This window comes from Olea europaea, unplaced genomic scaffold (genome assembly GCF_002742605.1).
Source record: "Olea europaea var. sylvestris unplaced genomic scaffold, O_europaea_v1 scaffold709, whole genome shotgun sequence".
NCBI lineage: Eukaryota > Viridiplantae > Streptophyta > Magnoliopsida > Lamiales > Oleaceae > Olea > Olea europaea.
Window position 1 is genome coordinate 287,969 of NW_019265488.1, and position 10,937 is coordinate 298,905.

A 10,937-nucleotide genomic window follows, 5' to 3' on the forward strand; every position below is an offset into this window, starting at 1 on the left:
AATATATATATCATTTTTCTTAATTCCCTTAATGGAAACTAAAGCACCCTTGATCATTTTTAGTATACCATTTCCAATTTTACCAGTAAAGTCATCATTCTCAAGTCTCCTTACTGAAATCAGATTCCTAGACAACTCAGGAATATATCTAACATCCTTTAACGTATACACAAAACCTATGTCAAATTTTACGTTTATGTCACCAATTCCAGCAATAGTATAGGCAAAGTTATCACACAGTACAACATGCCCAACGTTAGATTCATGCAACTTATAAAATCAATTCTTTTCAGACGTCACATGAAAAGATGCACCAGAATCAAGTATCCACTCATGCATGCGAGAATAAGCAGTTAGATTTAATTTAGTAGTGTATGCAACTGGACTTATAATCATATAGACCTCACCACCATTTATATCGGAAGTAGATGCTAACACATTTACCTCATCTCTCTCCTTAACCTTTAGCTTACCCTTCTCCTTATGACAATCTTTTATATAATGTCCTGTGTTTTCACAACCATAGCATTTTCTCAACTTAGTCTTAGATTTTGATCTAGACCTACCTTTGCTTTTCTTTTTCCATCCATTACCACTTGACTCGCTACTAGTTTGATATCCCTCATGACTATTTTGCCTAAATTGAGTTCTACCCCGTATCATATGTACCTCACCGTCCCTCTTATAATGTTTTTTAGCCCTAATTTCCATTTTTTTACTTTTAAGGGAATCTATGACAATTTTAGGTGTTAACGTGTCTCTACCATACTTAATGGCGTTCTTAACTTCCTTATAGAAATCAGGAATTGCATTGAGTAAAATTATAGCCTTATAAGTTTCGGACACAGTCTCATCACAATTAACTATATCTTGCACCAATTTGATAAACACATCTAGATTATCATCAAGATCCTTTGAAGAATCCATTTTGAAATTGAAAAAACGTTCAAGCAGGTAGAGTTCATTCGGTGTAGACTTAAGCAAATACAAGTCTTCTAATTTCTTCCAAAGTTCTTTAGTGGTTTTCAGTTTACCCATCTTTCTTAAAACGACGTCAGACAAGTGTAAAATAATTGAGGTATAAGCAAGCTCATCGGCTTCTTCTCTTTGTTCTTGTGAAAAATTGTTGAAAAATTGCCTTCAATAGCGTTTGAAACCTTTGTTGGACTAAAATACCCTTCATTTTTTATTGCCAAATAGCAAAGTCACCCTTTCCATTAAAAATTTCCAAATCAAAACTGTGAGTTGTTATCTTTACACAACAGTCAAAAATGCACAAACCACAATTAAACCACACAAAGTAGTCCTAGGGTCACAAACAGTATACACCGTTCTAGATTTCCAGGGTTTCGTAAGGCTCACGATCTTAAATCAAGGGAATGTTCGAACGGGTAAGGTCACGGTATTTATAACGAAATAAGTAAGCAGCGGAAATAACAATGCAGCAAAAAATACGTCTAGCAAATAACTAGTCCCACAGTAATTAGATCACTAAGAATTACAAAACTGATTTTAACCAAAAACAAATATTCAATCAAGAGCACGTAACCTTAATTCTAGCACAAGGAATGGTTGCCAAGCAATGACAATCCCCAACCTATTGTCACCCCACACGGTGATGCGCTAATGCTAAAAAATTAATGAGTTAAGCCAATTTACCAGAGCGGACATGTCTGAGTCCGTATAATCAAGAGAGATGTGAATCTACTGTTTTAGGACCGCAATCTTGGCATAAAGTAATTCAGTAGATATATGCAGTTTCAACCGTCGATCCACCGGGGGCAAAATTGTCCAACTTTTTCTGTGTAACCTGAACAGAAAATAAACAGTGTCAGTGCGTTCAGGAGATTAAAATGAGCAAACTGCCCGAACGAAGTTCGCTCGGAATCGTCGCCACGCACCGCCGTCGCCACGCGCCACACACGAAGGGGCGCCTCAGCCTGCTGGTTCCGAGTATGGGATCGGTTTAACCGGAAAGTCACTGGTTTGGCCGGAAAATGAGATTGCAGGTTCGATTTTTCACCAAAATCGCGACTCCACCGCCGATTTTTGATGATTTTTTGGCCGGGGAAGGTTACTCCGGCTCTGATACCAGATGTAGGGATGATTTTCAGCAAACTCCAAGTACAAAATCGGGCTCAGTTTACCAATTTCATCGACACCACCAAGGTTGAGACAACTCCAAAACCACCACCAAAACCGCCCCACTTCCAGTTGCTATAGGTTGGGAAGATGAAGTCCAATGATATGCTCACTAGGGATTAACCACAAAGGTTACAGTGGAGTGAAGCAAGAAGCCAAGAAGAGAGTCTCACAAAGAGAGAAAATGGGCACGCCTTTGGAGGCCGAGAGGAAGATGGGATTATATATCAAGTAAATGTCCAAAATAGGTAGTTAGGTTAGGGTTAAATTGTGGACCAAAACAAGGCTCGACTCAATTTAAGTGGGCTTCAAATTAATAATATAGCCTTCCAAGGAAATGGGGAACACTATTTACAATAGGTTATTTCGAACGGTCCATACGAATGTGGATTGTGTTGTCTCGATAATTGTGTCGATGTACTAGTCAATCATATGGCCAATGCCGATTGATAATAAAATCGAGGCCACATCATAGCTCAGGGAGGTCGTTTGACAACAAATTGCCTAACAATGATAATTGTCAAGTTAGAGGATTTGACAACATTTTAATGAAATAAAAGTGATCATGTAATGGACCTGCCTTGAGAAGAAAATTTCCTAGTGATACCATGAAGTTGACATAAAAATGGTCATGCTAATATAATGAAAAATCAGAAGCTGATTGTTAGTACACTTAAAATAAACAGAATTTATATAATGAAATAGACTATTTTTCCAAAACATGCTATGAACTTTGTGATTCAATTTGATGAATCAGATCTACGACATAAGAGATTGGGTCATCTTCATGGAAAATGCCTAAAACTTCATCATAAAGAAGGCGCTTTTAGAAGTGATAATGTACAGAAAATGAATTTTTGTGAGCACTGTATATAAGGAAAGCAAAACAGATAATCCTTTTAAAACTGGGTCAAAAGATTTATTTGAATATATTTATAGTGACTTATGGGGTACGACGCCTATTACTACAGTGAAATGATCCATATAAGATTTACTTATCAGTTATCACTGATGTTAGACGTGGTATTAAAGGAAATCAGTTCAAGTATTTTTTTTAATAATTTGGTGTAAATGAGGAGCATGTTGAGACTATGTTAGCCTGTTTGGGAGTAATTTTGAGAATTGATTTTTTAACCGTTAGGACAAAAGTGGGGTCCACTTGTGAGAGAAGAAGTCAAATATGACGGCTGAAATAGTGAAATAACGGTCAAAAAATCAATTTTTTGGAAGGAAAAATCGCTTCCAAACAGACCCTTTATCGCATGATTGGTAAGCTTATTTTTTTAAGTGCTTACAATCTATGTTTCTATTGAGTGTTGGATAATATGTGAATAAAATTTCACATAATCATTTGTGAATCCTATCAAACGTGTGGATAATAAGCCCCTTTTGAGTTTCATTTTTTCAAAAACTTATTTTCAATCACATTTTTCCATAATATAATTTTGCACTAAAACTCAAAATTTTTCCTTTATTTTTTAGCCAGACATTCTAAAAAAATCACTATTTCAAAACATTTTTTTTGAAAAAATTGCAGTCGAAGTATCAAACATTTCGTTTATTAGTAGACTTGACCCAAACATTTCATTGGTGTCACCGGAGGTACCAAACCTTTAAAAAAATTGTAGGTCCAGTCTAAAATGACAGTTTTCGTCTGTTTGACCACCAAAATCGTTAGTCAATCCCAGTAATGAAAAATTTAATAATTTTCCCCAAATAAGTGAAAGACAGTCTGGACATTACACATTTTCCCTCATATTATTGTAGTTCATTGTTCATTTCCCTTCATTTTCACCACTATAATACATTCTCTCCCACAGGTAGTCTAGAAAAAATCAGCACATACATGAAGATAAATGTATGAAGATGTGATTTTTCAATGTGGATGAAGACCTCATAGACGAACCTGAACCCAGAATAAGATTTCTCACTTGTCCTTGAAGCCAAGATGTGGATGGATGCACTTTCTTTCTATAATGTGAACCTCTAATGTGTGAGAGATCAAGGGAACTGATTCCTGATCTATTATGGGCTAGGAGGGAAATGGAAGCTAAAATCAACACACTTCAAGCAACAATATCAAATTTGTCGAAGACATTACTCTTCAAATTTGTATGTAAATTGTTTGCAAAATTGGTTTGTTCCTAGGTATGAAGGATGAGTTTGTGGGATGTGGGTATTTAGCTTCAGAAATTTGTGCTTAGGGTTTTGGCGTGGGAGGCATGTATAAAAATAAAAATAACAATAAAAAATAAAATCATCCTATGTCTCTTTACAAAATCACAGATTCACAAAAATTAGTTCACTTACAACAAAATTATACAGGATAAACCACATCGTGTCCAAGATTTGGATCTTCTATTCTCGGACTTCTTCATCTATGACTTGGAAGTTTTTGTTGAAGGTGCTTTTCTCTTCCTCTTTACTAATCTTGACTATGTATATTCTTCAAGACTCTACTTGTGTGGTTGGTTGTGATTCTTGCTGTGAACTACCTTCACCAGCCAATGGCCTCTTACAGCTTCTTTTGTTATGTCTAGACCCTCTATAGCGTTTACAATTCATCTTCATGCCCGTCTTTCCTATCTTAACTCCTACAGATGGCTCTGTCTGTGACCACTTTTTCTTTCTTTTGGTCTGCCTACTTATTTTCTCTTCTACGGTTGATTGAGAAGGTTCTTTCCCAATTCTGGTCATAGCTCAAGTCTTGACATTAGGTGGATCATCGGGGAGTAAAACTTGAGGTGTGTTTCTTTGCTATAACATGGGTCAATGCACTCATGTATACTAATATCCCTTGAAAGCATGCTTGATATTGCATGGGGACATGATATTGCAGTGAACTGTCATTTTTTGTATGCACATTCACGTTTGTAAGGTTAACACTCCACCCCTATCCAACTCTGCTGCTTATCTCAAACTTGTGATTACCTGCATAGTCTGCCTTCAAGTACCTTGCCTCAAACTTAATCTTCTCAATGATTTTCACAATTCTTGGCCCAAATGTATGATCCCACCTCTGTGTTGATTTCCTTTTTGCATTCATTTTTATTATTTTTTGATGTTTGATTTTCTCTAGCATTGAGATAATGGACTTCTGTCACGCTTTTTATGTAACGTGATTTTATACTGCAAGAGCACGGTGTCAAGTTTTGTAGTATATTAAAGAATTGAAAAGTGTCGAACCCACAGGGATTGATATTCGACTTCCACTGAGTAGTATAGTTATGTCTGCGTTTACTTTATCTAGACAATCGGATGTTAATTTGATGTTTGAATGCTAAACTAATGTCGATAAATTTAATAATGCAAGAAAAGTGAGGCAATTTCTAAAGATTAATTCAGAATTTCGTAAAGTCTAGGGAATGATTTCACCGTATTATCAACATGATTCTCAACCCCTATAGATACTTCCATTAATTATTTCCCGAATTCATAGGCAAGAATCCTAAATTAATTCTATTTCCCCCTCTCGAGCGTCAAATAGAACATATCTCTATAATTCAACCCCAATATCTCTAGTCTGAGTTAAATTTATAAAGATTGTCACGCACTTGGTTCTTGTTTTACCCTCAAAGAATTGCACTTTCTCTCGAAATCTACAAATTTAGGTTATATTGTTCTTAGATCATGTCTAAATTTCCCTCTCTCGAGCGTTAAACTTAGAGCATCAATTCATTCAATTGGTGATCAAGCAACCGAAAGCATTAAGCAAGAACAATACAAATCAATTCTGAAAAATTAAATGGAAATACTATAAAGAAATTGAACCATGTCTCAAATAGGTTACATCAAACCCTAGATTTAATAACTTAATTCATGATTGAGGAGAAGAACATGATAAAATATAAATTAAATCTCCTGGAGAAGAGAAAGATAAGAAAAAACTCAGGTTACAGCTTGATTCCTTCTCCAAGATCCAATGATTCTTCTCTCAATTAGTGTATATCCTTGCCTCCTTTCTTCAGCCGTCAAAACCTACCTTCTTAGGTCTCTCAATATGTATTTATAATCCCCTTAATTTGTATTACGAGTTGGAGTTGGGCCGGGTCGAAAATATTTGGAAAATTTGCATTTTTCCTTTCTCGGCATGCAGCGCTTGGGCGCTGCGATTTGGGCAACTGGGCGTTGAGTTTCTGTTGGAATTACAGAATTGTGGCACCTGGGCGCTGAGGGTATAGTGCCTGGGCGCCCGGTTCGCCCGAAACGGCATTCTGCGCGTATTTTAGTATTTTCAGCATAACTTTCTCGTTCGATATCCAATTGAAGTGACTCAAGATGCGTTAGAAAGGTAATTTAAAGGGCTACAACTTTGCTTCAGGCATCATTCTCCAATTTGATCATTTTCTATATCGAAAATGGGTCTGAATGTGGGACTAAAAACCCGGTGCAAAACTTTTCGGTTGGAAAATGATTTATGATCATATCTTGATTAAATTTGATCCCTTTTGACACCTTCCTTCATCCAATTGACTCCTACCACTCTCGGATCTTCATTGCAAGTTCCAATACAACTTTTGATTATGTGCACTTTAGTCCTCGAACTTTGGATCTCTTACATTTTGGTCCTTTCATCCAATTTCGCCAACTTTTGCCTATTTCTTCCATTTGGCCTCTTTTAGCACTTGTTTTCTCCACTTCATCCATCCTTCAAAGTAGCGTGAAAATCACATGTTAGCACCTCTAAAATACTCTCCAAGATAGCAAAATCATGAAATTAATGGCATAATATAATGAGTGTAAATCACTCATCAAACACCCCCAAACTTAACATTTTGCTTGTCCTCGAGCGAACACCAAAACAAAGAAAGTCATTAACAAGCACACAAACATAATTAAAGCACACGAAGTTGGAAGAATTATTTCAAAGTTATAATGCACGAGCCAAATTTTCACCTATTCAATGCAAAACGAGTGTGTGTGTGAAGAGTTAAGTGCAACGTTGTACAATAATAAGTTGACCCAATTCCCGACCTTAAAAGTCAAATATTTCCTTGCCTCGCTCGTAGGATTCACACACCCCCAAACTTGTTCTTTTTTTTTTTCGCTTCCCAAGTTGTATTCTAAAGTTAATTTTCAATACTAATATCTTACACCGCTAAAGTTTGGTTAGATTTCACTGATTGCAGTTCAACATATCAACAAATGAGGACTCTCCTTATTTTTGACTGCTTCAACCTCTAGGAATCAACCAAGTTACCAACCCCTTATCAAAGGTCTAATCATCTAAAATAAGTGTTTGGGGCTTAATCAAGGCATTTGATATCTATTTTTTTCTCTTTTTTTTTTTCATATATATCTTTATTCTTTGATCACTCTATGTACGGACGTCTCTTCCTTAAGCTTTCTAAATGACCCCTGTAGCAAGCTTTAGGCCGATAACTCCCAAATCAGATGACTTTAGGGTATCAGGTTTTAAACCCTTGCAGGTTTAATCACGCAAGTCATAAAGGCTACAAAGAAACGCTTCACAATGAGATTATTAGAACTGTCCTCATTGGGATCTTTTTTTTTTCATGCGATGATTAGTGCAATGCCCCTTATTAAACACCTATTCCCAAAAATCGACCTCTAACTTAAGGTTTTCACCCAATTTTCATCCTATTGGTATCAGACAATCCACACAAAATTTAGCATACACGGAATCCACATTTATTTCTAAATTTCCCTACAACAGTGCAATCATCCAAACATCCTAAGTTTGGTTTAAGGGTATTGTGATGTTTAATAGTTGTTTGGGTTTCAGCATCTAAGTTTTCTATTCCAACCTATAAACATGAATCAACATACTCATGCACAACGCCACAATAAACTCACGTGCAAAGATATTTTCCGTTTCACATGAACAAGCAAAAATCTAACTCAAATACACATAACCTATTCATAATCCATGAACTAATGCATGTTTTCAATAATATATATTACTGCCGACAAGGCTTTCTAACTCACACAAGCATGCAAAAACACGAATTTTTATTTGTATTTTTGTTTTTATTTGACAATGCGCACAAATAAAAATTAAATAAATATATAATAGAAAAAAAACAAACAAATAATTTTATTTTTTTAAAAAAATTGCACGCAAATCAGACAAAACCAAAAAATTTAGGCAATTAGACAATTTATAATACACTCCCCCCAAATTTAAACTAAACATTGTCCCCAATGTTAAATTAAAAGAAAAAGAGGAGCACTTTCCTGAATTGTCTGAATTGCTAACGATGGTTTGGTACACTAATATTAAATTTGATGGATGTTTCTTCTAACTTTTCCCCCAAACTTGAGATTTATCCAGCTTCTCCTTGTCAATGTTGTTTGATTGATCTGCGACGTCATGTTCCTGAAAATCACAATGTAGATATTAAACTCATGGAACAAGTGGTACTTAGCTCAAACATCGATAACCAACTTGATTTTTCAAAACCTAAGGGACGGGTAGGGTTGATGAATTCCTAAATAACAACTCTGAAATAAAATAAATTATCATAAAATTCAAAAACAGAATAAATAAATAAAGATGAAAGCTTGGGTTGCCTCCCAAGAAGCGCTTCTTTATAGTCACTAGCTTGACTCAACCAAGGTGTCTACGGTGGATCTTCGGGTGGAGCATCTTTCTTGTTTCTGAATTTTACCCTCGGCTTTGCATTCTACTTCACCGTAGCATGGCCAATAAAATCAGGCGGTTTGAACCTCGATGTAGCCTTCAAAACCTCTTTTGGTTTGACAATGTTTGGAGATTTCAAAGGCCTAGCCACATAGCCTTCTTTTTTGTCAGGTGGATCAGCTTCTTGGGTGAATATGAAATCCACTACTTCTTCGGCTCCCGAGTATTTGCCATCAGTAGATGCATCCCTTACTAAGTAATTGAGAGCCATATATTGTTCTAAAGGGTCATAGAACACTTCCTTTTTTTCTCTGTGACCTAAAACCGCTTCAGCCGATTGGGCCATATTGCAAATGTTGACTTTTTCTTAAGGCTTTTCTACTTGATGGATGTTGAAAGTCACATGCTCTTCATTAACCCGCAGTGTCAATTTTCCTTCCTGGACATCAATTAATACTCTTCCAGTAGCTAGGAAAGGTCGACCAAGAATCAAGGATATTTTCTCGTTCTCCTCCATGTCCAACACCACAAAGTCCACAGGAAGGATGAACTTATCGACCTTCACCAATACATCTTCAATCATGCCTTTGGGATATGTGATCGATCTGTCCGCCAGTTGCAAAGTGAGGATTGTGGGCTTCACTTCTCCAAGACCCAGCTTTTTGAACACTGATAGGGACATCAGGTTTATACTAGCTCCAAGGTCGCACAGTGCCCTATCAAATGTGATACCACCAATATTGCACGGGATGTTGAAGCTGCCCGGATCTTTCAATTTGTGAGGGAGCTTCTGAAGTATGTCACTACGCCCCTCTGTTAGCTTAATTGTCTCGAACTCCTCCAGCTTCTTCTTATTTGACATCACTTCCTTCAAGAATTTGGCGTAGTTAGGCATTTGGGCCAAAGCTTCTGCAAAGGGAATGTTGATGTGGATTTTCTTCAAGACTTCCAGGAATTTTGCAAATTTGTCATCAAATTTCTTCTTCATAAACCTCTGCGGGAATGGTAGTGAGGGCTTCAAGATTTGTGGGTTGTTTGGAAATGAGATCGAGTAAGGCTTATAGATCTTTGTACCCTCTGCCTCAGTTTTTTGCCTTTCACTCTGCCTTTCCACTATAACTATGACATCCGACGTAGGCACCACAATTTTCTTAGGTTTGCTTTCTTCAACCATTTTACCACTCCTTAGGGTGATTGCATTGCAGTGTTCCCGTGGGTTAACCTCAGTGTCACTGGAAAATTTTCCTTTTTGCTAAGACTTCATTGAGGTAGCCAATTGGCCAATTTGCACTTCCAGATTCTTCATTGTGGCTCCCATATTGGACACATGTGTTTCAATATTATCCAACCGTAGTTCATTTTTGTTGAAGCGTGATCTTATCTCAGAAATGAACGTCCCAAGGATGTCTTCCAAGGGTGGTTTCCCATTAGAATTCTAAGTATTGAATCCGGGTGGAGGTTGAAGTGTGTTTCCATTGTTGCCATATGACAAGTTCTCGTGATTCCTCAGCCCTGGATGATAGTGATTAGCTTGGTAGCTTCCTCTTTGATTGTAGTTTCTACTGTCGACATATTGGGCCTTCTCGTTTGCAACCTCTGTCTCTTGGTGTGAAGAAGAAGTACTCATGACTGAATCTACCTTCTGTTGATTTCCTTGAGTGGTAAGCGTGACTATCTGATTTGTGAGTAATGCAACCTGAGCTGCTAGTGCGGTGATGGGATCCACTTCATGAAGTCCTGCTACTTTCTTTACACCCGATCTCTCACTTGGCCATTGGTAACTGTTCGTGGCTATGTCATCCAATAAAGCATATGCAGCCTCTGCTGTTTTAGCCATTAAAATGCCTCCCGCAGCTGCATCTACCATAGTCCTTGTCTGCCCATTTAGCCCATTATAAAATATCTCAATTTGCACCCATTTCTGGAACCCATGTTGAGGAATCTCCTAAGCAAGTCTTTAAATCTTTCCCAGGCTTCATAGAATGGCTCGAAGTCAAGTTGTTTGAATTTGCTTATTTCACCGCGAAGTTGAGCTGATTTAGAAGGTGGAAAGTACTTGGTGAGGAATTTCTGAGCCAAATCATCCCAAGTTGTAATTGAGCCATATGGTAGTGATTGGAACCAAGCCTTTGCTTTATCCCTTAAAGAGAATGAGAATAGGCGGAGTCTAATTACATCTTCAGTAACCCCA

The 10,937-nt window shown here is 37.1% G+C and overlaps 1 protein-coding gene across 1 annotated transcript; it reads right to left on the minus strand.

Annotated features, from left to right (window-relative positions):
• Positions 1-9,113: 9,113 nt before the first annotated feature.
• LOC111390733 lies at positions 9,114-9,920 on the minus strand. The gene has a single exon (XM_023015822.1). The coding sequence runs from the start codon at positions 9,918-9,920 to the stop codon at positions 9,114-9,116; it is 807 nt and encodes a 268-aa protein (XP_022871590.1).
• Between the last annotated feature and the right edge of the window lie 1,017 nt (positions 9,921-10,937).

Bases quoted from the DNA above. Each gene is read 5' to 3' on its own strand.
- LOC111390733 (XM_023015822.1), bottom strand. From the start codon at position 9,920: ATGGTTGAAGAAAGCAAACCTAAGAAAATTGTGGTGCCTACGTCGGAT.